Here is a 22,148-nt window from a genome sequence, read left to right on the forward strand (position 1 = left end):
ACCAGACCTTTTAGAAATAATGTTATTTGAGAATATTGCTTTTAAACAGAAAAGAAACATGAATTCGTGGAAACTAAAATCACATTTCACCCAGAAGACATATTTCTGGTTTGAAGTGTTGGAACAAAAGTGAACACAATGGGAGTTGTTCACACACAGAAGGCAACACTTAACCCACTTGAATTTTCCCATAATTGTGTGGGATATTAAAAACATGCTTAAAATGTTTACTACAAATTGAAAACACCATAAATTTCTATGTTTTGGATGCATGCATTTTTTGATTCATTATAGTCTTTTATTTAAATTTGGATTTTAATCTGGAAAGCGAAGGACTTGGTTAAATTTTAAAAAGTCAGCCTTAGAAGAAATACTATTTGTTTTAAAAAATTCAAAATCCTGTAGGTAAAAGTAATTGAAAGGAGACATTGGCTCAAAATTATAGAAAGAAATAGAAAAAAACAAACAAAACAAAAGCCAGGGCTACTTGTGAATGTAACTAGTCCTAGGAGTATAAAATTGAGGTTATGGGTGCAGGTATTAATTTATAAATGTCACTGCTATTGAAAATGAGTTCGATTTTTGAATTAGCTGAAATGATTTGAATCTCTTTTTCTGTAGTCCTTGAAAAAAGCGAATTCAAAGATGAACCCCTACTTTTCCGTTTTTTTTCGGATGAGGAAATGGAAGGATCAAATATGAAACATCGACTTATGAAACATGACTTAAAAGTTGTGGAAAATGTTATAGCTAAGTCATTACTGGTAAGTTTATTGATATGTTATATAAGTTTTCTTCTTGATTATAGACATTAGCAGAAGACTGCGTTAAACATGTTTGATGGTGATGCACCTTACTTCGTTCTGTTAGACTTGTAATTTTTTTCATAGTTGCTTTATCAGTAATGTTAATATTTTGCATTTCAGATTAAATCCAATGAAGGCAGCTATGGCTTTGGGCTAGAAGACAAAAACAAAGTTCCAATAATAAAGTTGGTAGAAAGGGGATCTAATGCTGAGGTAATGTAAATTAGAATTTAATTTAAATGTGTTGTCATGACATAAAAATAGAGAAATTCTAAACAAACTGAAATCTGCCTTTAAAGATAATCAGCCTTGAAATTATCCGTATTGAACATAATGTCTCTGGATAATCTTACTCACAGGTTCTACTGAATACCTTTGGGATTAGCAGCAGCTGAGTCCTGTCTGGCCACTCAGGGATAATAGGGGCTGGGAGATGGTGTGTATTCTATAGCAGCCGTCCCCAACCTTCTTGGTTCCAGGGGCTGGTTTTGTGGAAGACAATTTTTCCACGGACGGAGGGTGGGGGATGGTTTGGGGATGAAACTGTAGCTCCTCAGATCATCAGGCATTAGAGTGTCATAAGGAGTGGTCAACATAGATCCCCCGCATGCTCAGTTCACAATAGGGTTCGCGCTCCTATGAGAATCTAATGCCACCACTGATCTGACAGGAGATGGAGCTCAGGCTTTATGCTCACTCACCCGCCGCTCACCTCCTGCTGTGCGTCTGGTTCCTGTCAGACCTTGGACCCATACTGGTCCGCAGCCTGAGGACTGGGGACCCCTGTTCTAGAGCTCTTCGACTGTGAATTTCTTGACCTTCTGGGAGGCCAAGTGGCTCATTCTTTGTTCCTGGAGCTTCACTAATCACAGACTCCAACCTGGAGCCCCACGGAGACAGCATAGGGTAGCACTGTATTATGCACAGCAGATGGTCCTTCCTTTCTGTCAAGAGTCGTGTCTTCTGTTTTCCCATCACCATTGACAGTCTTTTGTGTGAGTATAACTTTCGTCACTGAAGGACATGCTTTGACTGTTTTCTCATTGGATTAATGCTCCTGATGTTCTCTCACTTCATCAGCCTTTTTTTTTTTTTTTTTTTTTTTTTTTGAGACAAACTCTCCCTCTGTCACCCAGGCTAGAGTGCAGTGGTGTGATCTTGGCTCACTGCAACCTCTGCCTTCTGAGTTAAAGTGATTCTCCTGCCTCAGCCTCCAGAGTAGCTGGGATTACAGGCCCATGCCACCAGGCCGAGCTGATTTTTTTTTTTTCTTTTTAATAGAGATGGGTTTTATCATGTTGGCCAGGCTGGTCTCAAACTCCTGACCTCAAGTGATCTGCCCACCTCAGCCTTCCAAAGTTCTGGGATTACAGGCATGAGCCACTGTATCCAGCAATTTTGCCAGCCTTTTAAACAAAAAAACTCCTGATCATTAATTAATTAATTAATTCATTCATTCATTCAAGAAGTACTCATTTAGTGCCTGTTACATACTCAGCAGTGTTCCAGGCTCTGGGAATACAGCAACAAACGAGACACAAAATCCCCCACCCTCATAGACCCTACTTTTCAGTGCTATAGCCCAAGTATATCTAGTTTAAAGTGTCCTCACGTTGGTGCCCCTGGGTGGAAGATACTTAATCCTCAAGCAAACTTCTCAATATTTAGATCTTTAATGAATATGAAAATTAACGAAGTATGGTATTTACATTTGAACCTGTTTAAAGTCAGTGGTAAACTGCCACCCATCCTCCTATCTGCTAATGCCAAAGGTCTCTGTTTTATCAAAACACAAGTTCATGCAAGACAAAGCTTTCTGTACAGCACACTAATTTCAAACAAAATAACTCTGATCAACGTAGGCACTGTTAGCGGACCTGGCCAACTAATGACCATTTGTAGTAATTGTCTATGAGAAGGAAATAGTTTCTCCCAGGCGTTTTCAGAGGATGTTCTTAGAGCACAGCTGCATCTGACTATGCTGCTAATAAAATGCCCTCTCTCAGGTTTTCATCATTTAGCTGACAACCAAAACAGCAGGTAGTTTTTAGGCAGTAAGGCTGGTTGAGAAGTGCATGCTGGTTGGTGTGGAGGGATAATGTCTTCCTTGTCCTCTTTTCAGCAGCTTGCACTGTTGACAGCTCTGCTGGTTGGAGCTCTCTTCTTTGGATTCCAGACTCCCTTTCTCCCTTGCCACTTGAACTATGTCAGACTAGAGATGCATATTTGGGTGTCATTGACGTAGATATAGAAGTTGACACTTCCTGAGTTAATTGGCTATAGGTGGAAAACACAGTAAAAAAACTAACCTGGAATTTGATTATAGTTAAAAGGATGAAATAAGCTAAAGAACAGTGAAATATAACAGAAGAGAGGAGTATGATGTTAAATCAGGGAGGGAAATGGGGATAATTTTGGTAAAGTTCTGTGTTCAAATTTAAAACTAGGCCAAAGAGAATGATAACCGTGTTATCTCATCCACAGTTCTGCTTTGTAAATTTGTATAAAAACACTGCAGGTGTGTTAAAATGTCAACATCTATAAGCTCTGAAAGTTTTCATATTCTGATTTTGTGAAAAACTCAAATTTCTTATTAAAATATACTTTGACTTATTTTTTGTAATTTCTCCCTTAGATGGCTGGCATGGAAGTTGGGAAAAAGATTTTTGCTATTAATGGAGACCTAGTTTTTATGAGACCTTTCAGTGAAGTCGACTGCTTCCTGAAATCGTGTTTAAACAGCAGAAAACCTCTAAGAGTTCTTGTGAGCACGAAACCAAGAGAGTAAGTTGTATGACTTATGTGTGATTTTTTTTTAAAGTTATACATAGATAAGTAAAACAGAAAAGATAACTAAGTAAATGCTTAGAATTAAGCATCTCATTGCTTGGAACATTTGAACCTCACCAGTATCACTAATACTGGTTTACAGATGATGGGAAAAGCTACATTGCTTATGACGCTAAAATAAGTGTTACTTGAATCCTGTAGTTTGAGTAGAAATAATGCTTTTCTTTTGCTGCCCAAATTTTCCTGGTCTGGGTTGAACTGGATTTTACTACGAGTAAAGAAAACTAAACTAGTAGAACATTTGAGAATAAAGAACTGCGTTTCTCCGTGTTCAGCTATAAGAATTTCTGGTGCTGTCAAGTGGCGAGATACCATTTGTAATTCAACACTCATAAGAGATGCAAAAAGACTGTAAGATAATCCATGCTTGCATGTGCTTAGTAATTTGTCCATTTCTTTAAAAAATTCTATTATCTATATACCTATGATTAGAAAAAAATGTTATGTTTATTATAGAAAATGTAGAGAATATAAATGCTTCTAAAGGGAGACATATTTTTTTCTTACAATATCACCCATAAATAGCCATTGTTATTCTTTTGAAATTAAGCATTAACTGAAGTTTTTCAAGTATTGGTACACATATACACAATCAGGTACCCACAAAATGACAGCATGCTCTGTATGCTACTTTTTAGTAACATACCGTGCATATACTTGCAAGCCATGGGCTTTTCTTGTGCAAATCATTTCCATCAATGGTTCAGTATTTCCTTATCAGATTTACCTTGAATTGTTTAACCAATTAATTAATTGAGATATGTACAAAGTACTTAGCATAATATATAAAGATTATTGTTTAAATTTTACTTGTATCATTTGTCAATCATGATAAGCAACTTCATTAGTTTTAAAGCAAATGAAGTTTAGCACTTCAAAAACAAGATTTTAGAAATTTTAACTACCTATTAAAATATAAGTATTCTTACCTGCCTTAAATGTATTTTAATATGTAAAAATACATATTTATATGTAATATGTTTAAATACTATGTTATATATATTCAGGAATAGCTGGATGTACTTCTGCGATGTTTATCTTAAGAGGCAAAGTGCAGTGCAGTGGGCTGGGTTCTCCCTAGTGGGTCTCTTCAAGGCAGTGTGAATTCATTAAAGTAGATGCTTTAGCTTCTACCAATAGTTTACCAAGAGGTCTGAAAGAGTGAGCATGACACTCACTTTTTACTAATGTAGGAAGACTGGGCTAGAGGGCAGCAAAGAAGCACAGCAATGTCTTCCCTCTGAACCTTATTATGGTCTGTTCCTCTCCCTTTATTCAACTCTGCCTAGGAGAAGACTGTCCTGGTTGCCCACCTCCTGACACTTTGAGGGCATTTAAAAGGAAGAAGACAGACTGGAAAGGAATAAGGGAGTAGCATTCAAAGCAATCATTAGGTCTCCCTAGGGCCCCCTGACCCCCCAATTTAAACCTACAAATACTGGTCCACTGCTCAGAGACATTCCAACAGTTAGAGACTTCGAGGCCATCAACTTCAAAATTGAATAAATAGGAGCAAATCCTCAGTCGTAGACTTAGTTGCTAGATGAGCAGAATAGGAATCTGTGTCTTCTGACTCTTCTTAGTGTTTGTTGCGCTGTGTCTAGAGCTCCAGATTCCAGATTCAAGCCTCTCTTCCACTACTTGCTAGCTCAGTGTATAACTTCACGTCCTCATCCATAAAATGGGGATAAGAGTACCTGTGCCATGAAACTGCAAAGAATGTTGAATAAAACCAGGTTTGTAAAGAACTTAGTGAAGTATCCAGTACATAGTAAGTGCCCAGTGATGTTATATATGATGCTGTTGTCTTCTCATCTTATGTTTCATTGCTACTTTATTATATCAAGAGCATATATCAAGAGCATTGTATAGCATACTCATTTTTTTTGAAGATAGCATACTAATTTTTAAAAATTTGTTTGAAATAAATAACTTTTCCTTTATGTCCTTATTCTGATGTATGAGTTCTATAAATCACTGTCATATTTTCTTACAATAGCTTCTTGGAATTTAAGTAGTATCCCATTTTTGAGGAAAAGGGAAAAATATGAGAGGTAAATGCAAAAGAATTTTCTTTTGATTCTGGCTATACTTCATACTTGATAACATCAAGGGATTTTTCAAAAGACTTTGTAGCAGATAATTTAGTACACTTATTTTCTGTAGGAAATAGAGCATCCCTCTTGTATAAACGTAATTCATTTTTAATAGGGAATATAATGTTCTCACCGGGGAAACATGTTCTCTAAAGATCATTTTATTAGAGGGGTTCCAAAATTTGGACCAAAATGCATGTCATGGTATTTTGTACAATTTTGATTAAGGAAAAAATAATAATTCTCTTAAATATTAGAGTCAGCCTTCCATAGCAATGTTAGAAGGCTAGAAAAACTTTGCTCAGAAAGATTGAGAGGCCACTGTGAATTACTCAGAATCCAAAAGCAGCAATAATTCACCATGGCCTGAAAGTTCTATGTTGTTTCAGCAGAAGTGAACTCTCATTCGTAATATATGGAAGCATGAACTGCCTCTGTTTTTGTTTCAGACTCACCAGAATATGTATTCATTCCCTTTTTCTTTCTTTGGTCAGTTATCTTTCATTTTCAAGTGTAACTTTGACAAACACGGATAACTATGTGTTATTCAAAGGAAATGAATACAGCCCTGTACACCAAAAACTATGAAGGAGAAAGGATACATTAATTCTGTGACCTCGATCCCACATACATACAGATAACTTCATAGTGTATAACCTAATTTATAATAATACTCTCAAGTTTTCTGAGAGCAGAAAATCTTCATTTCTATCCCCGAATGCCTGCCTAGGTTATATTTGAGATTGCAGTGCCAGCCTCTCTACCTTAGGCCTAAATGTGGCCTATGGCTTTCTGAAGTGTTTGAACCCTTAGTTTTGCTCAAACTCTCTCCCACAGTGATTTCATAAGCTGCAGTTAAGTCCTGCTGTATCTACCTTCAGACTGTATTTAATATGCCCTTGAAGTGCTGCTGACGTTTATTTTACGATTAACTCATCTTTTGGGAAACACGTTTGTTTCTTGGGCATCAAGGGCTATCTATCACAATTTATTGCATTGTATTCATTTCTTTTTGTTTCCGGCTGCAATATCATACTCGTATTGTTATGATGTTCCCTCGCATCTGGAGCTCTGTGCTTTTCATTGTTGTTATCTGATTTCTGGCTTTCTTCTGTGGAGTATCTTATTTGTGAGTGCCAAATTGGACACCGCTGACTGGTTTGCCATGACAGCTTACTCAAGTTTTCCATCTCTTCGTAATCTTTTTTTTTTTTTTTTGATGTAGATTCATTGGAATGATTTCTTCTCTTATTCACATTTGTCTTCTGATGTATTATTCTTTTAAACATTCATTGTGTAAATACTAAAGTGAATCATTTTCTTAAAATATTTTGATACCGTGTTTGACAGATCTGTTCTTTATAACTAGCTCTTCACTGTTCTTGGATAAAGCTCCCAATAGGTAGAAATGTATTAACTCTCTAATTCTGTTATATTAATTTTTATAAAGAATTTCATAGGTCCCTCTTTTTTTCTTTGTAACAGTAAACTAAAGAGAAAAGTTTCTGTTTTATTAAGCACCTGTATAGCTCATAACACAGTACAGGGCAACTTACCGAGGTTATTTCTTTTTCATTGCCACAGATACCCTGCAAAATAACTTTTAACAATGTTATCTTTCTGTGAAATTTTCTGTGTCAGAATAGTTAAGGAGCTTATCCAAGTTATCTGGCTGCAAACTGACTACATGAACATTCAAGGCTAGGTTTAAGCAGGTGTGGTGGCTCACACCTGTCATCCCAGCACTTTGTGAGGCTGAGACAGGAGGATCACTTGAGTCCAGTCATTTAAGATGAGCTTGAGCAATGTAGGAGACCCTGTGTTAATGAAAAAAATAAGGTAAAATAACCAAGCATGGTGTCACCTTGTGCCTGTAGTCCCAGTCACTTGGGAGGCTGAGATGGGAGGATCACTGGGACAGAGAGATTGAGGCTGCAGTGAGCAGTGATCAAGCCATTACACCCCAATGTTCCTTTTTCAGGCTTTACTATGTAACGACTGTGTTCAGTTTAGAAACTCTGTATTGCGTGAGGTTGGGGACCACGTTAGTCTCCATGGATTTCTAGCCCAACATCTTTCACACTGTAGATCCTCAATAGGTATTTATTGAGAAGTGTGAAGGTGTACATGATGATTATTTTAGCCAGTTTTGATTCTTGCACTTCATTTTACCTTATTTTCTGATCAATTTAGGACAGTGAAAATTCCAGATTCAGCTGATGGACTTGGCTTCCAGATCCGAGGATTTGGCCCTTCCGTTGTGCATGCTGTAGGAAGAGGTAGGAAATTTATCTTGCAGGGAAGCAGCTTTCCAGCAGGTTTGGGATGTGCCCGACAGAACAGGAATGTGTTTAAAACAGGCAGAATCATATTGTTATGATTCTCAATTATATTTTCACTGTATTAACTCAATGGTGGCACATTCCAGAAGCATTAAAAAAACTAAAAAATTCTAAGGCCTGTTTATCATTGTTAAAAATTTGATATAAGAATGATGCCTGAATCTCACTTTTCTGAATCCTTTAGTTTATCCAAAGAATATAATAAATTTAAGATTTTCTATTTGTATTTTTCTTGATTTCAAGTAATTGTTTTTCTTTGTCAGTAATCCAAAGTTGTGGGTTTTCAGGTTTAAAGCTGATCTGTGGACTTTATAACCTATTGCTATATACTTCCTTCAGGTACTTCTATAAACCGTGGTTAAAACTCATCATAAGATGCATTTTAAATTCAATAATTTTAGTGACTAAAAAGTTATGTTTATATTTATTCTTTTTTTGTTTGATTATTGACATCTCTTATCATATGTATTTTTTAAATTTTAAATTGACACTAGTAATAATTGAAGGAAATAACTCTCAGATCCCACATTGCTAAATATAGTAAATAACTTGGGTCTACAGCAAGAAGTGTCACTATTAGCATAAGAAATCGTGTGTTTATCTAGCAAAAGACATACATGCTTTTTATTACTAAAGAATGTAAAGTATCTTGATGTGATCACCCAAAACTTTGGCAAGAAGATTTTAAGAGGGCGTTTTTATCAGAATCAAATTATCCAGAATATACTAGCTAGACCTTTGTTATAACATTACTTTTATTGTATGTATGATTAAAAAAATCTAATTTCAGAAACCTGTTTTTTTCTCTCAGATTTCTAAAACATGCAGATGGATAGACAGTTGAAACCTTCTCAATAACTCATTAAATATTGTCAAACTGAAATGGGATATTGAGACACCAAATATCTTCTGCATTTTCACGAAGCCAAAAAGGAATAATTCACGTTAATAGTGCTATAAAATAGCTGAAAGCCTGAGTGAATCAAGCTGTACCTCTTCGCTTATTACAATGTCATTTAAAGAGCAAGGTTCTATCTTTGGAGCTTAGTGATGGGGTTGGCCTACATCTGGTTTCTGTGCTTTTTGCTTCTGAAGAGTACAAGACAGAAATGCTCAAGTGCTTCCTCTTTCAGATGTGTATGAAATGAAAAGATATTTGGTTATTTTTTGGCACTGTAATTTTGCCACAAGAAAAAGAGATTTCTCATGTGGGTCACTGCAGTCACGCTTGCCAGCATCCCCAGGCTCCCCTGGCCCCCACCCTCAGCTGCATCCAAGCTACTGCACTTAAATCTTAGATCAGCCTAACCACGTCTTCTGTCTTTCTCCCTTGTAGCTAGAAAAACCATCATGGTTATTGAATTAGCTTCTCCCAATTCACTGTCTTCTACTGGGCACATATTACTATTCAGCATTTTTTAAAATGTGTCCTTGATGAGTTTTTTTTTACTCCTCAAAATTGCTTCCTATATCCCAAGATGAACTTGTTCCTACTTTACAGACAAATTCAGCTTTTCAGACATGAAGCCCTTGGAGTCTTCCATTTATAGCAAGGTTGAGACTCTTAGCCAAGGCAAGGACTTCACAGTCCAGCTCTTTTCAACTCTCCAATCCTGTCTCTTCCAGCCACTCCCATTCTAAGCTCACACAAACAGAACAGCTTGGATGCTTCCAAATGGCCAGGTGATTTCTGGAAGCAATGCCATTTTTCAGGCTGTTCTTTCTGCTGATAATTTTCCATTTTCCCCTAAGACTCAATTCAATGCAGAAAACCACTTAACATTTCTAGGAGTGAATTTTATGGGGACTAAGAAGAAATGCGAAGATAAATTCTTGAATGTAAATTATTTTCTTAAAGATGTTTAATAATTTCTTTATGAGAGATGTTGGTCACAAAAGAAGTCTCTTCTAACATATTTATAAGTTTGTAATCATTTGTATTAATTATTTGCATTGTATTCATTACACGTATTTATTAATGGTACTTTGTTAATATTGATTTGATCACACTGTCAACACTAATTGGAAGGTTCTGAGAAACCGTAGCTCACTGGTTAGGATATGTTACTTCCATATTTGAATCTGTATCAATGCAAACAAAATGACTGGATGAGTGATGTTATCTCATTAATTCTGTTCTCTACAAATTCTCCTGTTTCTGACTTTTTGTATATATCTCAAACTCTTATTTTTCTTGGAAAAACCAGTCCAATCATAGTTGCTCATTGACTTTATTTTTCTCTGAAGGATTTTCTTTTTTATGTGTATGTTAAATTGTTGTCATTTTAAAAAACAAAAGTGAATACTATTTGAATATTTAGAAATATTGTAGAATAAAGGAAGATAAGGAAGGCATATGTTTCTGGTCTTCTCATTTTGCCATTAGATATGCATATTTAGAAAGATTGACTAGACATTTGGAAGGAAAAAGAACTGATTAGTATTATAAAGGTCACTTTGCAACATCCCTTCAAACTAATTCTTAGGGAGGTGAGAAATACTCTATTGATCACCGTTAGAAAGTTAAGTTAAAAAGCAGAAAAGTGTTGAGAGGGCATTGCTCTCAGAACCAAGTTTATCAAGATTATACTAGCTAGACCTTGATCGTATTTTAAAATTGCTTCCATAATTGTATATATCATAAAAATGAATCTTGTTCCTGAAATTAGTTTTTGGTTATTTTCCCATTTGTATTTAAAGGAACTGTGGCTGCAGCAGCTGGCCTTCACCCTGGACAGTGCATTATCAAGGTGAATGGAATCAATGTAAGCAAAGAGACACATGCCAGTGTTATTGCACACGTTACAGCCTGCAGGAAGTACAGGCGGCCAATGAAGGTAAGTGGCCCTTCGGGTAATCTGGATCTGAGTGACTACTTGCATAAAGACCTAAGGGGCGAGGTGGGATAGTGCCAGAGATGTTTGTGGTTTCCAATTTTAAGTTTAAAATTAAACACAGCATTATAAATCTCATAATGATTGCTTTATCTGCATAATTAGTTATAATTGATTGTGTTTAAATGGTTACATTTTATTATTACAGTACTGCCATCTGTTTAAAAAGTGATCTGGGGTACTTTCATTTTCATTGAGATACGAGTTTTATCAAACGAAATCCAAAGGTTTGAACTGTTTTCTTGGCCCTTGTGATTGCTTTAGAATACATAATGATCATTGTGTCTGTGTCTGTATATATGAACCATAAATACTTATACTCTTTATTAGAAGACTTCTGTGAAAAAGCAAAAATTATGGGTTTTATAAGGTCTGTGATTGATTCTGAGGTATATTTATTTAGGTAGCTGGATTTAGCTCTTAAAGGAAAATACCAAAATGTATTTAGGGAACTGCATTTATCTCTTAAAGGAAAATACCAAAATGTACTCGGCGTTATCTAACATTGTAAAACACTACCCTTTGATCTACAAGTGCCACAAAAAACTAAAATTAGAATCATAGTTCATAAGCAAAGCTATTATCTTATGAAGAAAATGTGAGTATTGGCATATAAGAGAAAACTCCTGCAATTTAATCGGCTAGATGCAGGCAGAACTTTACAGGAGAAGCCTTGTATTTTCCTGTCATGCATAATGAAGTATTCATTTCTGGATCTGAGGATGTGACTGTCTCCAAACCCGGAAGATGAATGGCCATTTTCTCATAAGCCTTTGCTGATGGCCTGCAAAACACTGAATCCACATGAAAATAGGTGATCAGTTTTACTTAATAAGAAGGTCAGGCCGGGCGCGGTGGCTCAAGCCTGTAATCCCAGCACTTTGGGAGGCCGAGACGGGCAGATCACGAGGTCAGGAGATCGAGACCATCCTGGCTAACATGGTGAAACCCCGTCTCTACTAAAAAAATACAAAAACTAGCCAGGTGAGGTGGCGGATGCCTGTAGTCCCAGCTACTCGGGAGGCTGAGGCAGGAGAAGAGCGTGAACCCGGGAGGCGGAGCTTGCAGTGCGCTGAGATCCGGCCACTGCACTCCAGCCTGGGTGACAGAGCGAGACTCTGTCTCAAAAAAAAAAGGAAGGTCAGATCTAGCATAGCAAATTGGAAGTTATACATAGGCTCATAGGTTACTCTGGTTGATAGTAGCTTGATAAATATTTGTTGAACTGTATTATAGAATGAATGTTTAAAGTCTCCTCTGAAGTGATCAAATCTTTTCTCTTCTACCAGAATGTTAATAAGCAGACAGATCAATTTGAATTTCATTTCTTTTTATTTTCCCTGCCTACCGTCTTACAGTGGTGTTGATCAGTGAAATAATTAAAGAAAAGCAATAAATGTACAGAAAAATCCACTAACATGCTCTCCCAGATATCCATTGCCACAAAATAGACCTCTCCAAAGCTTAGTGGCTTAAAACAATAATTGACTATTTGTCTTGATTCTATGGGGCAGCTGTGGGGTAGTTCCTATGAGGTTACTGACGTGGCTGCATTCTGCTGGGACTCGAGTGGACACCTTTGCTTCCCCTGTCTGAGGCCTCGGTTTCCATGGGGCAGGTCACCCTCCAGGGCACTTTTGCATGGCCTTTCTTTCCAGTCTCTAGCAGGGTTTTTTTTTTCTGCATGGTGTCTGAATTTTAAGAGGGAACATTACAAGTGATAAACCTGCTTAGACTGTGCTTGCTAGTATCCCTTTGGACAAGTCAAATCGTGTGGCCAAGCCCAGGGTCAGTGTGGGAAACTAAGCAGTGTGGCTCATTGGTGGCCGCAACAGGGCACCAAGATGTAATGGAATGATCAAATATTAATTAACATTTTAATGATTTGTAACAATATAGTAATTAGACACACTTGAGAAGCTAATACAAAACAAATAGATAATACATATTGTATCATACTTCGATAATGCAGTTTAATTTGATTTAACATCTTATCTAGAAAATCTGTAAACCTTAAAGTAATGCAACTCTTGAAGCATTTGTTTGATAGTCATCTCATCTCTCTCATTTCTCTAAATGAGACTGGAACTGCTGTTAAAATATAGGATAATTTTTAAGGAAATCGCCCTTAAAAGTAGGATCATTTTTTTATTTGGGAGGATTAAAAGACAGTTGATCAATGAGATGAATGATGTCCTTCCAATTTTCATATTTGTTTGATTCTAAAATAGCAGTAAATGTATTAGAATATATCTGACTATTAGGAGAACATGTAAATGATTTGTACCATTATAGATAATTGATTCATCAGACAACTGTCCATCTCACAATTGTTTTATTTTGCTGTCTTGTTAATAAGAGATGGGGTTTCACTACATTGCTCAGGTTGGTCTTGAACTTCTGGGCTCAAGCAATCCTCCCACCTCAGCCTCCCAAAGTGCTGAGATTACAAGTGTGAGTCACCATGCCCAGCCACATTTGATTATTTTAAAATGTGATTTATAACTTACTTAAGATATACTTGAAACATTTAAGTAAGACATTTGGGAATATATCCTATTTAAAAACATACATCTTTGGAACGTATCTTGGAAGATAAAACTTGAAGCTTTAAAAAGTCAGTTTGTTAGGCCAGGTGTGGTGGCTCCCGCCTGTAATCCCAGCACTTTGGGAGGCCAAGACAGGTGGATCGCCTGAGGTCAGGAGTTCGAGATCAGCCTGACCAACATGGAGAAACCCTGTCTCTACTAAAAATACAAAATTAGCCAGGCGTGGTGGCGCATGCCTGTAATCCCAGCTACTTGGTTGGCTGAGGCAGGAGAATTGCTTGAACTAGGGAGGTGGAGGTTGTGGGGTGAGTCGAGATTGCACCATTGCACTCCGCTTGGGCAATAAGAGGGAAACTCTGTCTAAGAAAAAAAGAAAAGAGAAGAGAAGAGAAGAAGAAAGGAAGGAAGAAAGAAAGTGTGTTTGTTAAACAATATAATTGTCCTTGAGTTTTTATTAGTTTCTGATATTAATTGTATCTCTCTTTCAAATTTTACTATTTTTAAAGAAGCTAGAGGAATAAATAAGGTCAAGTCTCCTTTTGAAGCAGGTTTGTGAAACAGGCATGCATTTTAGGAAGCACTAATACCTCTGAGGTTTCTTTCCCCCCTCATTTCCAGCAAGATTCCATACAATGGGTTTATAATAGCATTGAGAGTGCTCAAGAAGACCTTCAAAAATCTCACTCCAAGCCCCCTGGAGATGAAGCAGGGGATGCTTTTGACTGTAAAGTAGAAGGTAGGTTTCTTCTTTTCCTCTTCATATGCTTATGGTATTCTTTTCCACTGTGCCTGTGCCTACTCCCAAATATTGAAGGTCCTGTACGTGTTGAAGCCACATTCTTAAGTCATTATCACCAAACAGATGTCTGTCAAATGCATAAGTAATAATAGCTAGTAGCTGGCAAATTCTATTTGTTAGGCACTTTATGAAGTGTTGTTATGGACTACCTCATTTAGTCATCAAAAAAGAACATCTCATAAAATGGAAATGAGTATCATTATTCTTTTTTGAGGGGAGAAAATACTAAAGCCTATATAGGTTAAGGGACTTGCTCAAACTAGTTAAGTAGTAGAGTGAGGATTCAAACCCAGGTTATTATGTGTTTCCTTGTTTGGAGTTTCAGTGTTGTTTAGACCTGGCCTCCAGTGTGCCTCACAGAGCAGCAGTGTCAACATCGCCGGGGAGCTAGACTGAAATGCAGAATCTCAGCTGTACCCCAGATCTACTGAGTCAGAATCCTCATTTTAACTAGGCTTGATTTGTATGCATATTAAAATTTGAGAAGCCCAGATCTAGAAGATTCTTTTTGCACTTTTACTGTATTCTAACTTTGGCAGTAAGGAAAGGAGCAAACTAGTAGTGTGAAAATGAGAGAGAAAAAGAGAGAGAGAGAGAGAGAGAGAGAGAGAGATCTTTTGATAAGGACGGTTATCATTTCTGTTTCCTCAATGGAGTAAACCAGCAAATGGCTCTATTCAGTGGCTTCTTTACCAAGGGCGACTGAGGCAATTACAGTTATGTCTGCAATTGACAGATACCTTAAATTATTGTTTCAAAACTTTTTCACAGAAGCCCATGAATCACCTCTTATATTTTCTTGGTGTCTTTCCACTCATTATTGGTGGATGTCTCTGGATATTTTTTATTACACTGTTAGATTCCTCCCAATCAGCACAGCTGGAGAAGAATTACCTGTTCTGAGGTGCTTTCATTCACAACCCTTCTGACACCCTATGTGTGTGGGGTTTTCCCCATACCAACCAGTTCCCCAAATCTCCTAACACCAACTGGGTGTCCTACAATTCATCTCAGTTGTAAAACCAGGCGTTAACACAGACACACAGGTTAGGGGATCTGTCCCAAAAGGTTGCCCCCATTTCAGGTGCCTGTTACATGTCCCAGGCTTTCACCTGTATTTCTGACCAATTGGCTATATATTCAGGGGGTTGCCACATCCCTTCCTCGGGTTCAGTTATTTGCTAGAACAGCTCAGGGAACCCAGAAACTTACAAACACTGGTTTATTATAAAGGATAAGAAATGAAAAGCCTGATGAAGAGATAAATAGGATGATGTCCGGAAGAGTGCTGAGCACCGAGCTCTGTGGTGGGAAGCTCTGTGAGGGTTGGGGTGTGCCACCCTCCAGACATGCGGGTAAGTTCATTCACTCAGAAGCTCTCTGATCCCTGTCCTTTAGGGATTTTTATGGAGGTTCCGTTCCTTAGACATGATTGATTAAATCATTAGCCATTGGTGACCGAACTTGAACTCTAACCTCTCTCCCCTCCCCAGAGGTTCAGGGGTGGGGCTGAAAGCTCCAGCCCCCTAATCGCATGGTTGGTTACCCTGACAACCAGCCCCCATCCTGAGGCTAGCTGTAGGCTGACCAAGTGCCACCTCATTCACATAAACTCAGTTACGTTCTAAGGGGGCTTGTTATAAATAACAAAGACATTCCTGTCACCTCTATCACTCAGTAAATCACTAGGATTTAAACGTTTTATTTTAGGAATGGGGCCAAATACCTAGATACATATATTTCTTTCTTTCTTTTCTTTCCTTTAATTTTCTTTTCTTCTTTTTTTTTTTTTTTTTTTTTTTTCCGGAGTCTTTCTTTGTCACCCAGGCTGGATTGCAGTAGTGCAGCGGTGCGATTATAGTTGACTGCAGCCTCTAATTTCTGGGCTGAAGTGATCCCCCATCAGTTCCCTACCCCATCCAGTAGCTGGGACTACACGCGCATGCCACCATGCCTGGCTAATGTTTTTGATTTTTGATAGAGACAAGGTCTTGCCATGTTGCCCAGGCTGGTCTCAAACTCCCGAGCTTAAGTGATCCTCCCATTTGGCCTCCCTGACTGTTGGGATTACAGGCATGAGCCACGGCGCCCAGCATATGTTTCTTATTGTATATTCCCTATACACACTGATCATATGGGGGTACTTAGGAAAAGCTATTTTCTCTGCACTCCTGGAAGGCCACTTGTTGGATGCTACCCAAGTCATGGGTAGTATCAGAAACATCTCAAATCATTGGAGCAATAAGGTTGTTATGGTAATATATAATATTTATCTAAAATAAGACAAATCTCAGGACCTTATTCTGAGGTTTATATTCCTAATTTGGAATAAATCAACCTTGGTGCCACGTTGACAGGTAGATTGGTTGCTGTAATGCTCTGGAAATTGATTTGTAGCTATTCTAGGACTTAGTTACTTTAAGATAAATCAATATTCTACTTTACCTATTTAATATTTACTGTTTATGCTATTTTCGGGCTTTGTCTAAGTAAACTAATATTCTAGTTTTGTTTATTTAATTACTATTAGGTTTCCCAGGAGTTTCTTACTTGAGATTTTAGGTATTTTTCACCAGCTGATGTACCTTATGTAGGCTAAAAAACTATAGGCAGACATTTTAGATGGAAATTTTATTATAGTGAACAATGAGAAATTTTCTCAATGAGCCCTCTCTGTAAGATGCTGTTTGGGAAACTGCAGGCACCCTGCCTGCCAAAATAAAATGATTCTTGCATCTCCTTTCTGCTTCTTCAATATGGCCTTCTTTATGGATTTTTTTTCCTGCTTTGAGAAAATATTCATACAACATTCGAGGCAGTTTTAGAAATCCTGACTTTAAGTCATACAGGTCTTTAATAAAGAAAATTTATGTATAGTATTTATGTTGGTATAAATAGGTAGACATATGGTCCACAGACTGAAGTAGATATACAAAGATAAGACTAGTCATGTTAGAGTGCTGAGGTTTGGATCACTCAAGCATATGCTTTTCTCGAAATGTTATTTTTTAAAATGTTAACAAGAATAGACGCTTCATTTAACACATCAGATTTAACCATCCCTTAAAGAACTCTTTAAAAATTATTTAAAGAGACACAAAATTATCTGAGGAGATTAACAAACGCTTCATGAATTTGCTGAATTACAATTGTCTTTATTCCAGAGGTTATTGACAAATTCAACACTATGGCCATCATTGACGGGAAGAAGGAGCATGTGAGTCTGACAGTGGACAATGTCCACCTGGAGTATGGTGTCGTATATGAGTACGACAGCACAGCTGGCATCAAGTGCAATGTGGTGGAAAAGATGATTGAGCCCAAAGGTTTCTTCAGCTTAACTGCCAAGGTAGGAGTGATGCTGAAGAAATAAGATTTTTTGTTCTAAATAAAGGAACTGAAATCCTCCCCCTCCTTCACTTAAAAAAATAAAAATAGCTATGCATGTTGCAGCTGTCAGCTCATTCAAACTTCTTCTTCTTCTTTTTGTTTTTTTCTTGAGACACAGTGTCACTCTGTCGCCCAGGCTGGAGTGCAGTGGTGTGATCTCTGTTCACTGCAACATCCGCCTCCTGGGTTCAAGCGATTCTCATGCCTCAGCCTCCCAAGTAGGGTAGGTGGGATTACAGGCAATACCACCATACCCAGCTAATTTTTGTATTTTTAGTAGAGACATGGTTTCATCATGTTGCCCAGGCTGGTCTCAAATTCCTGACCTCAAGTGATCCAGCCACTTTGGCGTTCCAAAGTGCTGGAATTACAGGCGTGAGCCACTGTGCCCAGCCTCATTCAATTTCTTATTTTTCTCCCCCTCCTCCACTATTTGGTATGCATACAACTTCCTTTTATTGATCCTTTCAGAGCACAGTGTTAAGTTAGATGAAACCCTTGCTTAGGCAGGTGTTCATTGATATGGCAAGGACTTCAGCATTTATTAAGTTTGCTGTGTCTGTGAATTCATTATTGTGAATACAATTCAGATGGTTTTCATGACAGATGCTGCTTTTTTTTTTAATGTACATAATCCTCTGAAGAGTATTCAGAGTCGTGAAATACATTATGAGAAATTTCAAATTTGGCAAGTGCCATGTTTATTTCATAAAATTTCGGGAACTGTAGAGATCAGTTTATGAATAGATCCTCTGATATTTATGTAATTCTCATTTGGAAAAGACATCACCTTTGCAAAGGTGCTTAGGCTGAAACAAGATGGAGAGGAAGGAAGGGAGCCTTTATCCAAATGAATAAAATACATGGTAAAGAGGCAACTGCTGGCTCTTCGTGGCCTGCCTACAAGGGAAATCCATCAGACTCCTACTGTATCCTCCACAGGTGTTGGATTTAGTGTTTCATATGGCTCTATATGCTATAAGAATTCAGATAGTACAAGTAAGAAAAATGAGATGTAGCTTTCCTACCTTTATTTCTCTGTTTGAATTGTTGTTTAAAATATGAATAGTTGAGATAGATGTAGCATTTGTATCATGTATTTTTAAAATTTTAGCAGGAGGAAATAATACAGACATCTAAATGAACTATTTTAAAAATAATTATTTTGTCTTTTGGTTTTATGTTCTGAAAGTTAACTTTTTAAAAATCTCATCATTCTGATGATATTGTACCTCTATATGTATCTACTGATATCTAAAATATATATTTTTAAAATGCAGTCTCTTCCCATCTACATTATCGTATTAATGGGATCCATGTAAAAGTTTGAAACCAGGATATTATAATTATTTTCTCATTTTCCAGCTATTTCAAGTTTGCAGAATTACATGGATTATTCTACATAGGACAACATATAAACTAGTATTGCAAATATCACTTGGATTTTACACATGAAGAAAAGTCAGTCAAGTAAGAAATGTAGCCAAGGTCACACTGCTAATGATAAAGTTAGCTCTAAGTTCTAGAGTAGTGATTAAATAAAACTCATACTCCATAGTCAGCATGAAAGGGAAGTGGAGGTGGTGAGGGAGCTCAAATAACCAGAACATATATACATTTTGTGTTTCACAGAATATCATAAAATATTGGTTATGGGTATAATCCATTCTTGCAATGTCTGATTAATCAGAAATGCTACGTATCTCTATATCTATGTATAATCCATAATTAATTCTCAGGTCATTGGAAATTCTTAGTGATTGATGGTACACCTTCCCCACCAACACATGTTATTACAATTGATTCAAATAGTCAAAAGAATTTACTAATTGAAAACATCACATAAATACTTTTATCTAATGCTTTTATCAGCAAGAGCTCAGATGCTGCAAGTCACATTAATTTCTGCCGTACTGAAATAACTTCATTTATTCATTTCTTCAGCAAGCAGTTGTCAAATATTTTCTTTCTGCATTTGCTAGACTCTAAGTAACAAGCATGATATTGGATTGCTTTATGTTTTCTTGTTCTACCAAATTGGGAAAAAAAATGTCCTGAGTCACTCTAACTAAAATATAGACGTGTCCCACATCAGAATGTACTGATGTATCCAGCAGGGAGTCTTTGAAGACCAGTTGCGTCACCAAGCAGGCTCCTATAGCTAGCAGAAGGAAAACCTGCAATTTCAGACAGACAGGTCAGATCACTTCACTGACAGTGCCTGACTGAAGGTAGAAATTCCCTGGCAGCTACCCAGAGAGCAAAATAGGAAAGTTGCCCTGTATTGTTAACTTACAAAAATTTGATGTGGCTACTTTTGAAGTTTTTCTTCTTGTTTTGTTTTGTTTTTCGATGTGTGTGTCTGTATGTGTGTTTGTGTGTGGGGGTGTGCGTGTGTGTTTGTCATTGCAGATTCTTGAAGCCCTGGCTAAAAGTGATGAGCATTTTGTACACAACTGCACCAGCCTAAATTCTCTAAATGAAGTGATTCCTACTGACCTTCAGAGTAAATTCAGTGCCCTTTGCAGTGAAAGAATTGAACACATATGTCAGAGAATATCCAGTTATAAAAAGGTAAGGGTTCTATTGATTTTACACATCATTATTGTTGAGATTATTAGTTAAATGTAAAATTTAAATCAATTCTTGATATTTTCTTTACATATTTGTTAGGTACCATTTTACTGAAATGATAACATTATATAACATTTTAGAGTTTTTAAAATGCCTTAACATCCATTACCTCATTTGATCTTTGCAAACTTGTAAGTTATGTTACTGTCCCACATCTTCAAAATATAGTAACTGAGGCCTAAAGAATTAAATTATTTTCTAGTAAAAGATAGAGCTGGCCATTGAATGCAGACCACCTAATTCTGAAGTCAGAATTTAAAATTATACTATAGTTCTTCTTTCCTTTTCTCCCAACTAAGAGAATGAAAACCCTCAATCAGAAAGTACATGGACTGTGGGCTTTTAAAAATTAATTGATTAAGTCATTCATTTGAGATACATTTATTAGGCACCCTCTATGTGCCAAGTACTGTTCTAGGTTCCAGGAATATAGCAGGGAAGGAGACAATTTCTCTTCTCTCATGGTGCTTACATTCAAGTGGGAGAGACAACAAAGAAGTAAATAAATCCCTACAAAGTGGGGGGAATCAAATATTAAGAAGAATTATGAGGAAATCAAAATAGGGAAGTATGGTTTAAATGCCAGGTTGATCCTTTTGACTCTGTGGCTAGAGAAAGCCCCTTATGAGAAAGCGTGTATCTGCATGACAAGTAGAACTCTCCCTTTCAGTTGGAGAGAGAAGCCTCCAGGGAGAAGGAACAGCTGGTAATTGAGGCCCCAAAGCAGAAAGAAGGCCAGGGTGGCCAGAGGTTGGTGGCCAGGCTTAAGGTCAGAGGCTTAGGCAGGACCAGTTGTGAAGAGCTGTGGCAGCTCCTGTACATTTTGGGACTTGGGAAGGAGTTTGGATTTTATTATTATATTAATGAACACCAATTGGAAGGTTTTAAGCAGGGGGATGACTTCATCTGATTTAGGCTTTTGAAAGATAATGCTTTTGTAGGAATGGATTGCAAGGGGGCAGAAATGGAGAAATAGAGACCGGTAGGAAGCTGTTGCAGTGGCCCAGTTGAGTGATGCTGATGGCTTGGACTACATTGAAGATGAAGGAGACAAAAAACATTAGATGAATTTGGGGACATATTTTAAAGGTAGAATTAATGGGAATTCATCTCCAAAACACATGCTAAAACAAGTTTAACAATTATTTCTATGTATACCAATAAAAGACTAATTGATTAAATGATTTCCCTCCAAATTAAGTTGGTTGCTTAAAATTTGGTCAGTCGTACAAGATAATATTCTTTATCTCAATGTATATGAATATGTGGTAAGTATATGTGTTTTATGTTCTTGATATGGTAATTAAAATAAGCCCATCTATGTCTATATTTGGCTGCATGAGAATAGGGATGTATGTAAATTAATACCCAAGGGACTCAAAACATTGGTTACTAACTGAGTGAGTCAAGGGAAGAGAGATCATGATTTTTTTCCTTTAAACAATTCCTGTAATGGTTGGGTTGTTGAGTTGAGTTTGCATTACTATTGTATCTTTTTAAAAGTTATTCATGTGAAGAAAACTAATGTTCAGGGTCACTGCTTACCTGCCACTTTTGTTAATCTGCTTTTCATGGCTGCTGGTTCAGTTCACCTATTTGAGTCCGGGGAAGATTCCATGGAATGTACCTTGTTGGAGTTGAAGGACAGAAGATTCTTTACTTACTTCTTATTTCTCTATGAAATGTAACAGTGCTTTGAAGTAAAAGGTCTAAACAAATGCAAAAAACTGCTGCACAAATGCAAATCAGTATTCTCCTTTTGAAGAAATTTTGAAAAAGAGAGTTGTT

At 37.1% G+C, this 22,148-nt stretch overlaps 1 protein-coding gene across 2 annotated transcripts in view; it reads left to right on the top strand.

Moving 5' to 3' along the window:
- The window catches only part of PREX2 (phosphatidylinositol-3,4,5-trisphosphate dependent Rac exchange factor 2), a 290,803-nt gene that overhangs the window by 129,927 nt on the left and 138,728 nt on the right, over window positions 1-22,148 (top strand). For both annotated transcript variants that reach the window (XM_025394082.1, XM_025394083.1), the window contains exons 16-23: window positions 622-764; window positions 927-1,019; window positions 3,442-3,590; window positions 7,946-8,031; window positions 10,795-10,931; window positions 14,156-14,273; window positions 17,501-17,685; window positions 20,139-20,300. In XM_025394082.1, the coding sequence (XP_025249867.1) occupies window positions 622-764; window positions 927-1,019; window positions 3,442-3,590; window positions 7,946-8,031; window positions 10,795-10,931; window positions 14,156-14,273; window positions 17,501-17,685; window positions 20,139-20,300 (1,073 nt within the window). The remainder of the gene's footprint in view (window positions 1-621; window positions 765-926; window positions 1,020-3,441; window positions 3,591-7,945; window positions 8,032-10,794; window positions 10,932-14,155; window positions 14,274-17,500; window positions 17,686-20,138; window positions 20,301-22,148) is intronic.

The sequence above is a fragment of the Theropithecus gelada genome, chromosome 8 (genome assembly GCF_003255815.1).
Source record: "Theropithecus gelada isolate Dixy chromosome 8, Tgel_1.0, whole genome shotgun sequence".
NCBI classification, from domain to species: domain Eukaryota; kingdom Metazoa; phylum Chordata; class Mammalia; order Primates; family Cercopithecidae; genus Theropithecus; species Theropithecus gelada.